The sequence below is a fragment of the Balaenoptera ricei genome, chromosome 9, assembly GCF_028023285.1.
Source record: "Balaenoptera ricei isolate mBalRic1 chromosome 9, mBalRic1.hap2, whole genome shotgun sequence".
NCBI lineage: Eukaryota > Metazoa > Chordata > Mammalia > Artiodactyla > Balaenopteridae > Balaenoptera > Balaenoptera ricei.
The window spans coordinates 18,716,712-18,737,144 of NC_082647.1; the positions used below are offsets into that span (position 1 = coordinate 18,716,712).

Consider the following 20,433-nt stretch of genomic DNA (forward strand, 5'->3'; position numbering starts at 1 on the left):
CAGAGATGCAAGGATTCTTCAATATATGAAAATCAATCAATGTGATACACCACATTAACAAATTGAAGAATAAAAACCATATGATCATCTCAATAGATGCAGAGAAAGCTTTTGACAAAATTCAACACCCATTTATGATAAAAATTCTCCAGAAAGTGGGCATAGAGGGAACCTACTTCAACATAATAAAGGCCATATACGACAAACCCACAGCAAACATCAAAGCATTTCCTCTAAGATCAGGAACAAGACTAGGATGTCCACTCTCACCACTATTATTCAACATAGTTTTGGAAGTCCTAGCCACGGCCATCAGAGAAGAAAAAGAAATAAAAGGAATACAAATTGGAAAAGAAGAAATAAAACTGTCACTCTTTGCAGATGACAAGATACTATACATAGAGAATCCTAAAGATGCCACCAGAAAACTACTACAGCTCATCAATGAATTTGGTAAAGTTGCAGGATACAAAATTAATGCACAGAAATCTCTTGCATTCCTATACACTAATGATGAAAAATCTGAAAGAGAAATTAAGGAAACACTCCCATTTACCAATGCAACAAAAAGAATAAAATACCTAGGAATAAACCTACCTAGGGAGAAAAAAGATCTGTACGCAGAAAACTATAAGACACTGATGAAAGAAATTAAAGATGATACCAACAGATGGAGAGATATACCATGTTCTTGGATTGGAAGAATCAATATTGTGAAAATGACTATACTACCCAAAGCAACCTACAGATTCAATGCAATCACTATCAAATTACCAATGGCATTTTTTACAGAACTAGGACAAATCATTTTTAAATTTGTATGGAGACACAAAAGACCCCAAATAGCCAAAGCAGTCTTGAGGGAAAAAAACGGAGCTGGAGGAATCAGACTCCCTGACTTCAGACTATACTACAGAGCTACAGTAATCAAGACAATATGGTACTGGCACAAAAACAGAAATATAGATCAATGGAACAGGATAGAAAGCCCAGAGATAAACCCACGCACCTATGGTCAACTAATCTATGACAAAGGAGGCAAGGATATACAATGGAGAAAAGACAGTCTCTTCAATAAGTGGTGCTGGGAAAACTGGACAGCTACATATAAAAGAATGAAATTAGAACACTCCCTGACACCATGCACAAAAATAAACTCAAAATGGATTAGAGACCTAAATGTAAGACTGGGCACTATAAAACTCTTAGAGGAAAACATAGGAAGAACACTCTTTGACATAAATCACAGCAAGAGATTTTTCGATCCACCTCCTAGAGTAATGGAAATAAAAACAAAAATAAACAAATGGGACCTAGTGAAACTTCAAAGCTTTTGCACAGCAAAGGAAACCATAAAGAAGACGAAAAGACAACCCTCAGAATGGGAGAAAATATTTGCAAAGGAATCATCGGACAAAGGATTAATCTCCAAAATATATAAACAGCTCATTCAGCTCAATATTAAAAAAACAAACAACCCAATCCAAAAATGGGCAGAAGACCTAAATAGACATTTCTCTGAAGAAGACATACAGATGGCCAAGAAGCACATGAAAAGCTGCTCAACATCACTAATTATTAGAGAAATGCAAATCAAAACTACAATGAGGTATCATCTCACACCAGTTAGAAAGGGCATCATCAGAAAATCTACAAACAACAAATGCTGGAGAGGGTGTGGAGAAAAGGGAGCCCTCTTGCACTGTTGGTGGGAATGTAAATTGATACAGCCACTATGGAGAACAGTATGGAGGTTCCTTAAAGAACTAAAAATAGAATTACCATATGACCCAGCAATCCCACTACTGGGCATATACCCAGAGAAAACCATAAATCAAAAAGACACTTGCACCCCAATGTTCATTGCAGCACTATTTACAATAGCCAGGTCATGGAAGCAACCTAAATGCCCATCAACAGACGAATGGATAAAGAAGATGTGGTACATATATACAATGGAATATTACTCAGCCATTAAAAGGAACGAAATTGGATCATTTGTTGAGCCGTGGATGGATCTAGAGACTGTCATACAGAGTGAAGTAAGTCAGAAAGAGAGAAACAAATATTGTATATTAACGCATATATGTGGAACCTAGAAAAATGGTACAGATCAACCGGTTTGCAGGGCAGAAATAGAGACACAGATGTAGCGAACAAACGTATGGACACCAAGGGGGGAAAGCGGTGGGGGGTGGCGGTGGTGGTGTGCTGAATTGGGAGATTGGGATTGACATGTATACACTGATGTGTGTAAAATGGATGACTAATAAGAAAAAAAATAAATAAAAAATAAACATTAAAAAAAGAAAAAGACATGCAAGAGAAGAGGACAGATGTTAGTATTCTTATTCCAGTGAGCATATACATCTACAATAAATTTTAAAAGGGCTGAAATCTCACTAAATTAACAGAAATGATGGGAGAAATAACATACACTATTTCTTCTGATCTTTGGGAAAGTGACTTATGCTTAATTCTTAGAGCTGTGACATAGAATAGTTGGATCTTATTTTTCAGTACACACTGCAAGAGAATTCTATTAGTGGAGATTGGCCTTTAAAGGACCCCTAAAACAAAAGATGACAACTAATGTATGATGTGATCCTAAAATCTAGTCCAGTCTATATCAGGCACATGAAGTAATTCTTCCATGTGAGGCATGGAAGTTACTACAGGGAATCTTAGCAACATCAAAGAATTTGATGAATCTTAACAACAGTACCACCAGGGGGTACTATAGGCCAAAAGGGAACAAAGTTGTTCTCCTCCCCAGGATGGCTGAGCTGAGACTACAAACCACTCTTATGTCTTCCTATGGACAAACCGCAATCCTCACTCCACTTCATTTGCTTCCCCAGCTACTGGCTTGTGCCTAGTGGTATATTCTGGCTTTTCTGCCAGTTTTTTTTCCTGAATGTCTGCCATCCTCCCTGGCCACCAGCCCTACCATTTCTATTCCCTGTCTCCCTCCCATTCACTTCCCTTCTCCTCTCCTTCAGGCATCTGCCAGCCTCACACCTTTCTCTACACACACTTCCTACTCTTCATACAATTTACCTCTTCCAGTATGAACACCACTGTTTTAAATCAATTATCCCCCAAATAAAAACATTTTCTATATAGCCTATTTATAGTGATAGGGATAGGAGTTATAATTTAAGGTTGCTTCTATTTCATTAATCTCTGAAAGTTAATTTAGTTCTGTACATCCAAATTAAAAAAAAAAAAAAAAAAAGACCTTCAGAAGAAAAGTTAAATGAAGCCTGAGGACAAATGCCTGCTTATTTCTCAGTAATCCCTGTAAATACATTTCTGCCCCAGTGGTCAAAGCTGTGTTTTAATTCTTTTCTTTATTCTATACTCCACATCCATGCATATCTCCTTTGTTATCTGTCACTTCCACGTATTTGCCCTAAACTATTGCTTTCTAGGCCAATGTCAAATCCTTTCATCTTTAAATCTCATTGGTTAAATTATTTTGCAGCTTTAATGAGATAATTCACATACCATACAATTCACCCACTTAATGTATACAATGGCTTTTAGCATATTCAGAGTTGTACAACCATCACCACAATCAACTTTAGAACATTTTCGCCACCCCAATGAGAAACCCTGCACATATTAGCAGTCACTCTTCAATCCACCCTCTTCCTCTCCACACCAGTCCTAGGAAACAAATCATCTATTTTCTGTCTATATAGATTTGCCTATTCTGGAGATTTTATACAAATATAATCCTACAATACGTGATCCTTTGTGACTGGCTTCTTTCTTTCTTTCTTTTTTTTAAACAGGGCAGACTTTTTTTTTTTCTTTTTTAAATAAATTTATTTACTTATTTATTTTTGGTTGCATTGCGTCCTCGTTGCTGTGCGCGGGGCTTTCTCTAGTTGCAGCGAGCGGGGGCTACTCTTCGTTACAGTGTGCGGGCTTCTCATTGTGGTGGCTTCTCTTGTTGTGGAGCATGGGCTCTAGGTGTGCGGGCTTCAGTAGTTGTGGCTCGTGGGCTCTAGAGCGCAGGCTCAGCAGTTGTGGCGCACAGGCTTAAGTGCTCCACAGCATGTGGGATCTTCCCTGACCAGGGAGCGAACCCGTGTCCCCTGCATTGGCAGGCAGATTCTTAACCACTGCGCTACCAGAGAAGTCCTGGCTTCTTTCACGTAATCATGATTTCAAGATTCATCCATGTTATAGCATGTGTCAGTACTTCATTTTTTTAAAATGCAGAATAATATTTAATTGTATGGACATACCGCATTTAACTTATTTAATCACTTGTTGATGGGCATTTGGGTTGCTTCCACATTGTGGCTATTATAAGTAATACCGCTTTGAAGGTTTGTGTACAAGTTTTTGTGTGGACATATGTTTTCACTTCTCTTAGGTATTGTTATGAGTTGAACTGCATTCCCCCCAAAAAGATATACTGAAGTTAACCTCCAGTACCTCAGAACGTGACCTTTCTTGGAAATAGGTCTTTAGAGAGGTCATCAAGTTAAAATGAGGTCATTGGGGTAGGCCCTAGTCCAATATTATTGGTGTCCTTATAAATGGGAAAATTTGGACAAGAAGAAGAGACACACAGGGAGAACACCAAGTGAAGACGGAGGGTTGCACTGATGCATCTACAAACCAAGGAACGTTACAGATTTCTGGACTTCCCTCGCAGTCCAGTGGTTAAGCACGGTCCAGTGGTTCTACTGCAGGGGGAACAGGTTCGATCGCCAGTCAGGGAACTAAGATCCCACATGCTGCACAGCGCGGCCAAAAAAAAAAAAACCATTTCTAGCAAACACCAGAAACTACAAGAGGCAAGAAAGGATTCTCTCCGAGAGTCATTAGAGCAGGACCCTGCCAATACTTTGATTTAGGACTTCCAGCTCCCAGAACTGTGAGACAATTATTATCTGTTTTTCTAAGCCACCCAGTTTTGGGTACTTTGTTACAGTAGCACTAGGAAATGAATACAGGTATGTACCTAGGAGTGGACCTGCTGGCTCATATGGTACCTCTATGTGTCACCATCAAGAAGCTGCCAGATTGTTTTCCCAAGCAGCTATACCATTTGGTTGTTTTTCAATAAACTATTAATGGTTTCAAAACCTCCCTCAAATATAGACAGTCAGCTTTTCTATGTGTTACCTTGCCCTCGACAGGTAATCTTCCCTGCACCCCTACAATGGTGGCAGTCTTCTTCACCACCATTTGTTAAACCTTCCTATTTTTTTCAAAAATAACAGTAACAAATGGTTAAGTTACCAACACACTAATGGAAGGGGGTATCTAGAATACACTATGGTCGGGGCTGCAGAATAATCTTAGTGCTCTAAACCTGAAGATGGGTAAATGGTGCTAACCAGCAGGAAACTGTCTTTAAAAGGAGGATTTCCTAGCTGAGATGGGAAAGAAAAGAGGATCCTGAAGGAGATGATAGCCTTTTCTTAAGGGAAGGGAATCTGGCCACAAAGAGATCTAAGTCCCATCTCTGGAAAAAAGGAATTGGCATGGAGAGAGAGAATACATCTTCTGGCAGAAACTTTGAAATTCTGAATTTCAGTTTGTTGTTGTCCTAAGAGGAGCTTCAACTCTTCTTCAAACAATAAAGTACTATAATAAATCCAGTAATGATGAAGTTATATATAGATATTTAATCAGATACATGACTATTCTGAACAAGGAAGAATAATACCCTTTATATAGTTGAGTAAATAAGATATATACACATACACAAACAGATCAAGTGCCATGTCTGGCCAATGACGTTTTAAATAGCCAATAAAGCCTGTTAGATTTTAGATCTCTGCACAATGAATGGAGGTCAGGTATATGAGTAATGACTTGGCTCTTGGCCATGTTATAAAAATTAGGGGGGAAAAAAACACATGCTAAAAGGTTTACATTAAAATCTTATAAAGATCAGTTCATTTTGTTAACAATAACCTATTTTCACTTATTTCATGTGCAAGGTCAACTTTTTCATTTTTCACAGCCTCGTATAGAACAGTAAAGCAGGATGAAGAGGGAATGTTGGAGAAATGCATTCTAATGCCAGTGAGCTGACTGTTGACAGTGACGATAGACAGGAAAGCACCAGACAGAGCAGATCACTCAAAATGCACAACCGTCCGCGATTATTTAGTGAAGGGAGAGAGTGGAGGGAGAAACCCCCTGAAGGTGTCACTGTGCAATCACTGGTGCCCAAAACTGGTGAGCTCAAGTCCTCAGAGGAGTTCATTTAGTTCATGTCACTTAAGAGGAAGGTAACAACACAGTGCTTTCTAGAACATAACATCAAGGAGTTAAAATAAAATTAAGGCTACTAATTATCTCCAATAAGCCATCCTTTTATATTCCTTCTCCTGAACTTTCTCCCAGTCGATGACTAAGCCTGGTCTGGAAAGAGAAGACTGGAACAAAACAATTATTCAGGAAACCTAGGCCTGAAAACACAGCAATGATTGTTTAAAGTTGGAAGAACGGGAGCAAAACTGAAGTCTATATGATTTTACTTATCTTGAAAGACTCAAAAGAAAAAAAAATTTACCTTGCATACCATTTCTACAAAAATTTCTTCCCTCCCTAGCCTCCTCTTACCTTGTTACAACAAAAGCCACAGAATCTTTTAGATCAGTGGTTCTCAAGCACTTGGAGAAGCCCAAGCATCAGTATCAGCAGCACCTGAAAATTCCTTAGAAATGCAAATTACTGGGCCACACCCCAGGCCTACAGACTGAGAAACTACAAGGGTGCGGCCAGAAACCAGTGGTGGTCCCAGCGCTCCCTCCCTCCAGGTGATTCTGATGCTTGCTGACGTTAGAGAATCACGGCTTCAGATAACACGAATGTAAAAGGCCCAGGATTTTTTGACTGACAGAACAAAAGGTTCCTGAAAAGACTGAAAGGACAAAAGGTAATAGGGAAGGAAAGTCTATTACGGAAACTGTGCATTATTAGCTTAGAAACCAGTTCCTTTCTAGATTAAGGCCCAGTAGCAACCTTCAGTAAGTAGTAGTATAAAGATGGTACCTTCCAGATGTTTCAGGAGTGCCCGGCTGCTATTTCCATGAGCAGATATCAGAATGGTTTTACCGCTTAATACTTCAGGAGCAATCCTTTCATTCCAATAAGGAAGGAGTCTCTCCAGAACATCCTTTAAGCTCTCGGATCGTGGCAGCTGATCCAAAGGAATGTCGCACACTTTATATCTCCGGTCGTTGTAGATCTCGTGGTAGTAAGGATGGGACTCCTCTATGGGCGGTGGGGTCACACTGTAGCTCCTTCTCCACAGCCTCACTTGCTCCTCGCCGTGATTCAAAGCCATTTGCTCCCTGTTGAGACTGATCAAGGCTCCATAGTGACGCTCATTGAGACGCCAGGAGCTTTCCACGGGAACCCACTCCTGCCCCAGCTCTTCCAGGATCAGCCAGGCTGTGTGGATGGATCGGTTCAGGATGGATGTGAACACAAGATCAAACTCAAAGTTTAGCGCTTTGAGTTGCTTCCCACAGTTCCGAGCTTCTTCCATTCCTTCACTGTTAAGTTTCTGATCCACCCAGCTACAAAAACGGTTCTCTTTATTCCAAGCACCCTCTCCATGTCTTAACATAATCAGTTTGTACTTGGACATACTGATGGCTGAGCTTCTCTAGTGCTTTCTAATGGGCCAGTGTTCAGTGACAGCAATACATCTAGAAAGAGAAGAAACAAAAAATATAAGTTATATTCTTCATTCAACTAACTACCTGGGGGTGGGAGCACAACTTTTCAACAGCCAGTTTCTAAAACACACTGGAATGATTCCTTGAACAGTTTTGACATCAGACATCCGGCAACTCATACATACTATGTATGGCACATACAGGCAGAGTCTACAGATAATTAATTACAGGGAACCTAGTTAGTTGACAAATTTTCTGATGGCTGGGTAGTAAGTTAATTGTATGGCATAAAACAACAGAACACTTCATTCTATTGGCATGCTACATTTCCACCAGATAAAAAGGCAGTTTCTGCTTACAGAAGACATGATTTAATAGAATGAGTTGTAGGTGTCTAAAAGGATGACTTGTAGTTGGGAACTCCCAGGTCTGAGAAGCTGACTCGAGATTGAAGGCACCCTTCTCATTTTGTTTTCCCTCTGGTGGAGAAATAATTTACCATTCTCGTCGTATTATTGAAGTTATTAAACATGTTAATTCAATAAACCACCACATTCATCTGGTATGTAAATCATTGATTGGTGGCAACTAGTTCTTCAATGCCACAGGCTACACCACATACAAGAAAATCTAAGGTTCAACATTTAAACATTAAAATGATTTAAATCAACATTATCACCCAATATGGTACTCACCTAAATAATCTTTCACCTGCCTCAAGATAGAGTTTTTGGCAGGAATAAATCGGATGCAAAACAAGCTATCAAGTTAAGCAGCTGAGAGATGCTGCCTGTAGAAACAGATTACCAGGAGCAGGTCTGTAGGAGTGAGAGGAAGCACACTGATAAGGAGGCCTCCCTCTCCTTCTCCCAACCCTTCAGCTGTCCTACACATGCCAGCCACATCTCAGCAGGTGAAGACTCTAGTAAAGTGGGACAGGCAACCCTAAAGTGTTTCTGAACTTCCTAAGTGAAGCTGCCGGCCCAAAGATCTGCTGGGCCCACTCTGTCCCCTGGAGACTCTTCGGGCTGGCTGCATCAGCCTGCCTCGCTCTCCTTGCAGTGGACAGATCTACACTGACAAACGCTGCTCAGTTTACTTGCCCAGCACTTTCCACCACCAGCCCAGCACTTTCCACACTGGAGAGTAGAGATTATATGAACATCAGGGCCTGGTCTTCTGCCATTCTTGGCAACTTCTATTAACTGGAGATTTTCTGTCCCACTTAAACTGTGATTCACCCACAGTTATATAACAATCAATGACAAAGTTAATTGGAATCTAGATCTAATTTCTTCCTTTCTTTAGTAATTCCTAGAGATTCTCAAGGGGGAAAATGTCTTTAAAACAAAGCTTCCAATTTCAGTGGAGGGCCAACAGAGGACCCAAGGGAGGAAGCAGATTGAGGTGATTTGCAAGTGGTTGAAAGGCCACAATGGCTAGGTTTATGACTTCCCTTTCTCATCAGGCATCAATAAAATTTGATGCTTTATTTAGTGCATGTGGAGTGGGGAAGCATCAGGTCACTGGAAGAACCTGGGCTAAGGACTCAGGTGAAGGTACCTTGCAGAGCTAAGACTTTCCAGAGGGAAAGCAATGTCTCTATTCTCAGCCCAGATGGGCATCGGGTGGCAGAAGAACAGAGAATGGGATGAAAGACAACTGGGCAGTGTTTGGCTAGGTGATTACCGGTGCCCGGAAGAGGAATACTCATGAAACTAATGAAGCTCAAGCTTCAGGGCCCCTCACTTGAACAAACTCCTTCTAAGGCACTGGGAGAGACCAAATAATGAATTCACATGGATGAGAATGTGTGTGTGTGTGTGTGTGTGTGTGTGTGTGTGTGTGTGTGTGTGTGTAATCAGCAAAAGAAAGACACTTTTGTATTGCTTTTTTTTTTTAAAGGGCCCACCCCAATCCACTAAGTACTAGAAGTTTCAGGCCCATCAAAAACTGGATCCACGCCCACGCAACATTTACTGTTTTGTTTTTGGTGGTGGTTGAGGAGGGGGATGGAGAAAAGAGAAGCTATCAATTGTTCTCTACCTCAGCCCTTACTGTGTCTTGTCAAACAAGAAGCTCCTTAGGCTGATGAAGCTACTTTCCCTTCAAATGAAGAAGGTGTGATGGACAAATATTATAGGCAGAGGCACTTCTCCATCATCTTTTGATTATAAACTATATGGAGGGAACAAAAAAAATGTAGCAATAATATCATGAACACTGAGGCAACTATCACCAAGCTCTGCAGTATTTTAATCTGCTCTATTTGCTTACTTTAAAAAATAAAACAATTTCTGCTTCTTCCCCTCAAAATATATATATTGGAGCAGAGAAATAGTGCTACAGCCACAAGAACTCTACAAATACACACCTGCGCCTTACTCCGGTGTACAGAGGACGAATACAGGATAAGGTACCAAACTGGAGCATCTACCTCAGGTCAAGAGAAAGTCCCTTCCCTCTCTCTTCCTTGCTATCAACTGATCTTTGCCATTTAATTAACTACTGAATATTCACAAAGGAGCTGTTGAGGTTTACAGTTTGCATTCTTTACGATTTAATCATTGTGGGAGCCGGTATGTCAAGTGTCAACAAACACAACACTGCAGTCAGTTTCATTTAAAGTTTCAGGCAGATCTGTGAGGAGCAGTGCTTCGGGGCTGCAAGGTGGTAGGAAGAGTGCTGAACTGCAGGGAACACACGCACTTCTCTGATGGACGCAACTCGTGTGCCTGGACAAAGCATTTGTATAATCTGGTCTCGCTGAGCTAAGGGTACCATTCTAGAACTTTTCTGGAAAACAAGGAGAAGCTGGCGCTGCTGAAAACAAAGACTGGAGAGAACGCAAGACTCAGACCAGAGAGAACCTGTGGATTCTGTTTTGTTTTTAGGGTAAATGTCTTTTTTTTTAATGTGATCATTTCAGCTCTTAGAAGCTCAAATGAAAAATGAAGGGAGTAGCTGCTACGTAGCTCCAGCCCATTTCTCTGTGAGGCTGAGGAACTGGGGTCCTCAATCTTCCAATTCTCAAAAGAACTGGAAATGTGAATTTTATGTGATATCCGATACAAATACTAGCAACTAATTTGAATACATTTAAAAAATGTGAGCTAAACAAGACATTTCTGAGGGTAGATTGAGTCTGCTAGTGTATGACTGTTACTTAAAGAGAAACCTCCTCCAGGCCACAGGTGAATGAGGACCACCCCCCCAGCCCCACCCTCCTGCCCCCTGGAGCTAGTCAGACCCCAAGCCTCCAGGCTCTAACCCCAGCCTTCCCCTGTGGTTGTCCAGCACACTCTTTCAAAGGACAGACCCTCTAATCCCTACATGTGCCAGGCTTCCTTGTCCCTGACCCTCTCTTCACCAAAACTTCGCCAGTGCCCTGCAGAGTCCCAGCTCTGTAATCAAACTCCTACTCAACTTTGGACTCTTCTGGAATGTTTCCTCTAGCTCTCAACTTTAACCAAGCTGAAAATGAACTGAACACCAAACTATTCCCAGGTGTCTGCTTCTCTCTTCAGCAGGGGTGTTGGTGCCTCGTATCCTGGGGCAGGGGCTGCTGACGAGCAGGGTCCCGCTCCCGACTTCTCAATAGTACTTCCTGTCCAAATGCCTCCATCCCCACCATCTTTTGGGCAGGTGGGGGGAGCTTTGATTCTGAGCCTTGCAATAGTCAGCTGTAGCTCTCTTGCCCTCACGTATTAGCTACAAACTTCCTGAAAACTGAGTACCCTATTTAAAACCCTCAAATTACTTCCTGTTGATCTTAGGACAAAGCTCAAAATCCTTAATGTGACTTGCAAGGCTTTGGTTTTCTTTTATTTCCTTGAACATGCCATGTTCTTTCTGGCCTCAGGACCTCTGCACACACTGTCTCCTACACAGAACCCTCACCCAACACCCCCTCCCCTCCACCGCCGCTTCAGTCCCTCCCTGCTTTGGGGACCTGCTAGTTATCCTTTCGATCAGCTGTGTCCAATCAAAATGTAATGCAAGCCACATATAATTGGCTTTTTTAAATTGGTAATTTTAAATTTTCTAAAAGCCGTACTAAGCAGCAAAAATAGGTGAAATTCTAATAATACATTTTATTTAACCCTTTAGGTTCAAAAGATTATCATTCTAACATATGATCTATATAAAATTCTCAATGAGGTATTTTACTTTCTTTTTTTCTTAGTAAGTCTTTGAAACCTGATGTGTATTTTATACTTAAAGCACATCTCAATTTGGACTAACCACATTTCAAGGGCTCCACAGCCATACATGACCAGTGGCTACTGTATTGACTAGTGTAGCTTTAGCGCTTAGCTTAAATGTTATTTCCTCTAGGCTAGTCGTCCTCAAACTTTAATGTGCATCAGAATCACCATGAGAACTGGTTCAAACAGGCTGCTGGGCCCCACTTCCAGAGCCTGAATGAGGAGGTCTGGGGTGGGCCTGAGAATCTGTATTTCTAACAAGCTTCCAGGTGATGCTGAGGCTGCTGGTCTGAGGACAATGCTTTTAGAGCCTCTGCAGACTTCTCTGCGCTTCTTTCCCACCCACTGGGAAGCGGTGAGGTGCCTCCACAGCCCCCTGCTTTAGGACACTGGGTGCCGTTGTGATGGGTCACTTGTGACAGATCACTTGTTCCACATCTGTGTGCCCTGTTAGACTGTAAGCTGCATCAAGGTTGGTCTGACTCACTGCCCCATCTCTAGAACCCAGCATGACACCTGACACATACTAGGTACTTAGTAGGTGTGTTGACTGAATCAAAGTTAGGCAAAAAGGATTAGCTTGTGCCAATAAGGCTAAGGCCTGACATTTTTAGGGGTAACTACCAAAGCAAAAACAGTCAGGCCCGAGACGTTAGGAGGCTTTAACTCAAGAATTCCAATGTATTTGATGGCAAAGGCAGAGCCAAGAATAATCATCCATTATATTTTTCTTTTGTTACAGTTTAGTATGTTCATGAACGGCCATAATAATCTCCACAGAGAATAGAGAGACACTGATTGACTTGTCCAAAAACACACAGCCACTAAATGGAATTGGAGCTGCGATCCAGGTCTGTGCCTGACACCCGCACTCTTTCTACCTCACCACGGAAGATTTGTGAGTCTGGGTGTGAGCATCTAGGCTCACTAGGCTTCCCTTCACAGGAGCATCTCCAATCACAGCTTGTCTCCCCAACCCAGGCAGACATTTCATGAAATACTCACAAACAAGGTGAGTATAAAGGAGGGCTCGGCGTATGACTGCTCTTGAGAAGAACCTCAAATCACAAGGTCAAGTCAGGCAATAGTCACCCCCAACTTATAATAAGGTGCCACGCTAAGAATTAAAAACTATCCTTTTTAAAAATCAAGCTTTGTTTTTTTTGTGTTGCTTTTGGTAAAGCTCACCACGCTGGAGTTGGTTCTTAAAGGTCCTCATTTATCCGTTGGCAAGGGTTACTGGCACTTGAATTAAGCACTAATTTTAGTCAATGATTTACTTCATACTCCCAAAGGGCCACACGGGTCACTAAATTACCATACCCCAGGGTTCCTTCCTTTTTAAAGTATGGTGTGGCTCAAAGAAAAAAATTTACCAAACAAACATATCTTTTACATGACTCTGCATCTCATCTTCCTGCTGCTTCCTCTTGGCTGTTTTTCCCTTCCTTCTGGCCATTACTTTTTCAGTCCTCTGACACCTAACTTATACCTTGCCCACTCTACTGAAATGCTCTCTCAAAAGACTGCTGATGAGTTACTTCTTACTAAGTGAAGACCATCTTCACGCAGGACTCACACTGCTTTGACCCCTCTGAAGCTGACTACTTCTATCAAGGGAAGAAAAAATCTTCTAAGATTTTGGTGCTGCATTTCTCCCAGCTCTTCTATTGTTACGTCCCGGTGTTGAATCTATATTTTCGTTTTTTTTTCAATTTAATTTAATTAATTTATTTTTTATACAGCCGGGTTTTTAAAAATTAATTAATTAATTTATTTATTTATTTATTTTTGGCTGCATTGGGTCTTCGTTGCTGCACACGGGCTTTTCTCTAGTTGGGGCGAGCGGGGGCTACTCTTTGTTGTGGTGCACAGGCTTCTCATTGCGATGGCTTCTTCTGTTGTGGAGCACGGGCTCTAGGCGCACGGGCCTCAGTAGTTGTGGCTCACGGGCTCCAGGGCGCAGGCTCAGTAGTTGTGGTGCACGGGCCTAGGTTGCTCCGCGGCATGTGGGATCTTCCCAGACCAGGGCTCAAACCCATGTCTCCTGCATTGGCAGGTGGATTCCCAACCACTGCGCCATCAGGGAAGCCCCAGCAGGCTCTTATTAGTTATCTATTTTATACATATTAGTGTATATATGTCAATCCCAATCTCCCAGTTCATCCCACCAACACCACCACCCCCCCGCCCAGCCCCACCACTTTCCCCACTTGGTGTCCATACGTTTGTTCTCTACATCTGTGTCTCTATTTCTGCCTTGCAAACCGGTTCATCTGTACCATTTTTCTAGATTCCACATATATGCGTTAATATACGATATTTTTTTTCTTTCTTACTGAATCTGTATTTTCTGCCCGCCAGCAACAGTACTATGACAATGAAGACAGCATATGACACCATAACCGCTACCTTTCTCAGAGTGCTCACTGTGTGCTTGGGACTACTTAAATCCTCAACCACCATTCTGCAGAGAAGTTACTATGATTACTCCAGTTTTACAGATGCAGAAACCTAAGAGGTGAGGTTAACTTGCCCAAGATGACAAAGATTGTACTGGCAGAACTGGATTTCAATCTCAGGCAGGCTGGACCCCAAAGCCTATACATGTGCCTTGAACCACTCCGCTCCACTGCCATACTGGCACCCAAGGCTCTGTCCTCAGTCCTTGGAAACCCAACTTTTCTCACTACTTAAATTACGTTAAAATGGATGATTTATACATTGACATTCCCAAATACTCATCACTCTACCATGTCTGGTCAATTAACTCATTCTTCAAACTGTTACAAACTCCATTTGAACATGGCATAATGCTAGGCCTGTGAGGAATATAGAATCCAACATGAATGATGTCTCCAAGCGACTAATGGGGGAAAGGATACGTGTGTGTATCACTAAAGCAGAAAGTAAACCACAACATGAGAAACCAGTTCATGTATAAGGGAGATGGGAAAGGAGAGATTTTTTTTCTTGAATAATGCTTCATGGACATGGCACTATTTAAGTTGGATTTGAAAAGATGTTTAAGATTCAGATTTATAGAAAAAAGAAAAGGAATTCCAGGATGATTAAGATTCAGATTTATAGAAAAAAGAAAAGGAATTCCAGCCTAAGGGAACAGTGAGTAGAGGGCAAGGGAATGGGTGTTTATGGAGAAATGGTGAGCCATTCCAACTGGTTTGCCTAGAACAGTCTTGCTTTAGGCCTGTTTCCCCAACATACTTATTATAGGGCCCCTTTCACACTTGAAGGTCCCATCTGGAAAATTGTATGATCACCTTAAACTAAGTATAGGGTATAACAAGGAAGTAGGAGGAGACTAGTCTAGAAAGATAAGACTGAATAGTGGCCCCAAAAAGGGCCTTGTGCCAAAGAACGCAGGTTCTTCTGTAAGTACTGGGACATCATTAAAGGGTTAATAATGTGTATTTTAGGAGGATCAGGCAGCACCTACAAGTAAGAGAGATGGGAAAACCAGGGATTTGAATACTTGTGAGGCTTTTGCAACCATTCTGGTAACATTTAACGAAGACCTGGACAAGCATAATGGCTGTTGAAAAGGGGTAAAGGCGATGATGTGAAAAACACTCCAGCTTAGCTCAGGTGGGGGCAACTTTTTCTGTAAAAGGCCAAAGAGTAAATTTTTTAGGCTTTGTGGGCTATGTGGTCTGTTACAATTACTCAATTCTGCTGAAAGCAGCCATAAACAATGCACGTATGAACAAATAAGGCTGTGTTCCAATAAACATACTGGAACTCTTTTTGTCTTTTACATATGGACAAAGAAATTAGAATCTCATATAAATTTCATGCATGTGAAATATTGTTATACTTTGATTTATTTCAACCATTAAAAACCATTCATAGTTTGTGGGCTGTACAAAAGCACGTAGTAGGCCAGAAGGCCTTAGTTTGCCAAACCCTGGCCTAGCTAGGATTACTCAGATCTACTAATCACATCAGCATTTGAACCTTTAAGCATCCTGTCATGGGATAATCCCAACATTATTAAATCACCTGCTTTCAGTCTTGACCAGAACTGCAAGTGCCTTGAATAATGGAATCCCATTCATAACTGTTTTTATCCCTCACAGAAGACAGTACTGAGCACATTTAAATCAGTCTGAGTAGTTTATTTTGCTTCATCGAATTATTTAATAATGGGTTCAAGATAGAACAAGAGGGAAAAAATTATTCATCTTGTTAACCAACTTCAAAAATATAATCTGTCATTTTGACATGCATTACTTTTATTAGACATCTTTATAAATGCTTCACACTTCAGGTGAATGTATACCTGCTCAGGAATGGGTGCTATGGAATTGCCTTGGCAAAAGAGAAACAAACAGGCGATTCGAAGAAAACACAATTTGCAGGTGACTCATATTTTCAAAGACCTTTTGAAATATATATACATATATGCATTTTTCCCCACCTAAATTGGCTACAGGGTAAAAAATATCCTTTCCATAAATGTCACCGTAAAATCGAGTTATGTTTCAAGATTAGCATCCTTTTGGCAAGGTAGGGATGGAGAGGGTGGGTAGGTAGGTAGGAGACTGGTACACATCAGGCCCTTGCATTTCCTGAGGTTACTTCTACAATACTTCCAGAATCTCTAGGCAGTATCAACAAATGTAGCTAATAATCTTGCTGCTGCCTCCTACTGCTGCTCCTCATTAAACCATATAATTTCACGTACCTCTCCCTCACCCACCATAACTGAGTCTCGTCCTCTCTCCCAAACCAATGCTCCTAGGACAGTGCTTCCTCCTTCCCTCAGGTGTTTGAAAAGTAATAATGTCTAATACTCCAGTATGGCAACTCATGAACAGGTGGGGAAAATTATAGGATAAAGTCCAGTCTAAACACTTAGTTTGTTTTCTGTTTCCAAAATTGAGTAAGAAACTTGGTCAATGATATAATGTTGAAGTAATATAAAATAAGGCATGCAGAGCCAGAGTTGCTTTGAGCCAAAGCTTACCCTTAAATATTAAATATTCAAATCCTACCCTTGACCACTTGGATGTTTTCCCTGGTCCAAATCCTCACTACATACCTTTGAACAACTCTTAACCTCCACTGCATTAGGGATCTAACTCTATAAAGATAGGCTGGCTAGATTTGAGGATAGGAAAAAGGTTAACCGTGTTTCTGATAGATTAAAAAGGAACAGTTCTTAAGGGAAATGAAATCTGGAGCTCAGTTCCTTAGGGTCTTAAAATATGCCTTTCCCCAAGCCCAGCTCAATACGAAAACATGACTATATCCAAAAGTACCTATTGTTCCATCATCTATTACTTTTCCTAAAGCTTTATGGTAACGTTTCCATTTGTATTTTGCATTATAAGAACAACTCTTTACCAGGAGCAAACGCTATTACTTACAGGTGTTTTCCAGACACTATTACCCTGTCATTCTCCAACTTTATACCTATTAACCACTTGTTACAAAGGTAACAAACCATAGCAGGTAGACTCCTCTTCACAGGAAAGGGACACACATGTGTAATGACATATGTGTGTGCTTGGGGCATGTGGCCTGTTCCAGCCTGCGTGGCATCACCGATGTGCACAACACCCACTCATGACACCTCCTTCCTATCTAATTACTATTCTCAAGGGGCTATGAAGACTAAATGAGATTATGGTGAAGTGGTCTACCAAAGAGTGTGAGGTATTCTGGGTTGAATGGAGCAGACTTTGACTAACACATGAAGACTGACACAGACCTCAGGCCCTTGAGAGTGATCCTGCCTTGCTGATGGTATGAGCAGAAGCAAAAGCTGGGAATAAAGCAAAATGAGGGTGGCGGTAAGGAGAAAAGGTTAAATTAGACAGTGGAGGTAGGAATGCAATCAAATGTTGTGTGTGTGTTTCAGGAAAGAGGCGTTGACAGTAAGATACAGTCCTAGAAGCATACCAAATACTAAGCAATATTCTACAATCCAAATGCTTCAGGGAAGTGGCTAACATTTATTTTACATTTTATAAACTATATTTTATCCATATTTGTGGCCAAGTTTCAGTTAAAGAGTTTTGTTATTAAGTGATACTTTTAGTCCTATTTCCCCATATAAATATCCCTTCACACCAGATTTCATTCCAAGGATGTTCAAGTGACCTAACAGTTCAGACACTGGCGTGTCCTCTGTGCTCTAGGCACCGGACACACAAAGATGAAGGCACAGCTGAATTTAGATGTCATTACTTAAAATGAAATGTGCCACTTAATTTCAACCAACCATAGAAGGCAAAAGAGGAAGAGAGACTGAAAGATCTACCCGGACACCAACAGTGGTTGCCTCTGAGTGATGGAATAAAGGATGACATTTTCTGCCACATTATACTTCTGTACAATGTTCATTCTGGACAGCGGCCAAATTTTCTACAATGATCCACTTGGTTTGGTTTAAATATGGACACAAAAGAACAGGTACTACCCTTGTAGCTGGGAACTTTTATTTGCTAACAGACTGGTTAGGAATTTACTGCAATGAGATTTTGCTGATGTACTTGTGGTGGAAAACGTCTAAGGATCTTTAGTTTAAAACAGACTTTGAACACAGGCATGGACCTTGGAAATAATCCAATGCGACTTCCACTTTTTAAAGATGAGAAAATTAAGAGCCAGAGAACTGAAATGATTTAAGATCACACAAATAGCTTCAAGACTAAAACCCAGGTGTCTTGACTGCCAACTCAGAGCTTCTTCCACGACACCATTTGTTTGAATTATGCTTCTCTCAACCCCACCACAATTGAGTAGCATCTGTGGTGTGCGAGGTGCTACAGGAACACAAAGATGGATCAAACCTAGTCCCCTGGCTTCAGGGAAGACAGTTTTAAAATAAAAGACAAAATGGCATGTGTTCTGCTTTCATTATAGAAAACCCTAGTAGCTACTGGTGAAAGACAGCATTTGATTTTTTTCCCCAAAAGTGTGCATTCAGTCAGTTAACATTCTGGTACCACTCACAAGCTATAAAGCCTCCATAATTTGGAAGGGAGGTGGTAGGGGAATGAGAGTTATAATAAGTTAACTAACAACCAATTATCCTTAAAACGTAACTGTGAACTTCACTTCCATTACACATTTCTATTGTTCTTCTCCAGTAATACGGCCCCCATCCCTTTGAAAGGAGAAGAAATACTTACTTTTTCATTTGTAGTGGTTCGAAGAACCTGTGATTTAGCTCCAGACTAGAACTCTCCATGAAACCATTGCAGATATTCACCTTTCTCCTTTCATGACGTTCAAGTTTTTTCTATCTACTGAGACTTTTAGGGCCAGGTCTGCCATGGCCCTCAGTATAGTGGCACAGCCCTGAAAACACACCGAGCTCCCTTCCAGTAGGAACCCTACTATTGACGGGGCTCTGTCACCCCGTGCCTCAGACGTCCAGGGGAGTTGAGTTCATCACTCCCTTCAACCCCTGTTTATTCTTGCCGTCAAGGTACCTCCACCAAGCGGAATTCTCCTTTCGGCTGTCAGACCAGAGAGGCTTATTCTGACAAAGGGACAGCTGAGCGGGACCTGGGGGATAAGTGAGGGTCGGAGCTTGAGGGGTCGACGCGCGAGTGCCAGACTCCCATCAAAGACTGAACCCGGGGAGGAAAGGAACTGGCCCTCCCGCACGCCAAAATAAACCACCACATCATTGAGAAATGGAAACGTTCGCAACAGCAATATTCCAAAACAAAACCACTCACCTGCAGAAAGACCACCAGCAGCAGCCGCTCCTCGGAACCGCCGAGCAGCCAGTGCCTCCCAAGACTCATCACTGCAGCCGGCATCGACTCTCTTTTCTAGCCCCGGAGCCAGAAGGGGCAGGCCCTATGGCTCTGACTATTGGAGGGTCAAGCTGTCACTCATTCACAGCCCCACCCTACTCCCAGGAACAGGTCGAGGGCTTTTCCGTTTTTCAAATCCCCGGCGTAGAAAGTAAGGCTCTGAATGGCTCGTTGAGGAGACGAGCACACTTCCGGGCCAGTGAGGAGCTAGCTTTGACGCTAGCGGGCGGGCTTCTGCCTAGGGAAGTAGAAAAACAAAGCCGTGAACGTCGCCACGGCAATTGGAAAACTTGAGGAGGTCTTAAGCGGTCGAGGTGCTAGAAAGTGTTTGGCGTCGTGAAGGAAATACCTGCCAATGTAGAGAAGGGTCGACGGGATCTTGGAATTGATGAGGTGATACCTTCCTTTACTCTTGGGAAACTGCAGTCTGCGGATGAAAGTGGGCACTCCTCGCGGAGGAAAGCTCCTGCTTTCCTCTTGGTTTTAAGTCCTAAACGGTGATTAAAGCAAAAGCCTTTAAAGTGCCCGATTTATGGGCAGTAAGTCGTCCTCACTCTCTCCTAGTGTTGATACTTTTATAGGGATTTCCCCCTAGGCAATCCCCTGACATTATTTTGGTTGGGGGAAGAACAGTGAACATGGAAGGCACTAAAAGCTTATAGGACAGACGAAGAGAGGATGGAGTGATATGAGAATGATAAATTGGGGGGCCACAGTTACTGAACAAGAGAAATCTATGAAAATACTCGAAGCTCGGCACAGGGC

General features: G+C 41.7%; 1 protein-coding gene across 1 annotated transcript in view; it reads right to left on the minus strand.

Annotated features, from left to right (window-relative positions):
- BPGM (bisphosphoglycerate mutase) overlaps positions 1 to 19,702 on the minus strand; it is a 35,990-nt gene extending 16,288 nt beyond the window's left edge. The window contains exons 1-2 of the mRNA XM_059933344.1: positions 19,588 to 19,702; positions 7,033 to 7,694 (exon numbers count right to left, since the gene is read on the minus strand). Of these exons, the coding sequence (XP_059789327.1) occupies positions 7,033 to 7,633 (601 nt within the window). The 5' untranslated portion in view covers positions 7,634 to 7,694; positions 19,588 to 19,702. The remainder of the gene's footprint in view (positions 1 to 7,032; positions 7,695 to 19,587) is intronic.
- Between the last annotated feature and the right edge of the window lie 731 nt (positions 19,703 to 20,433).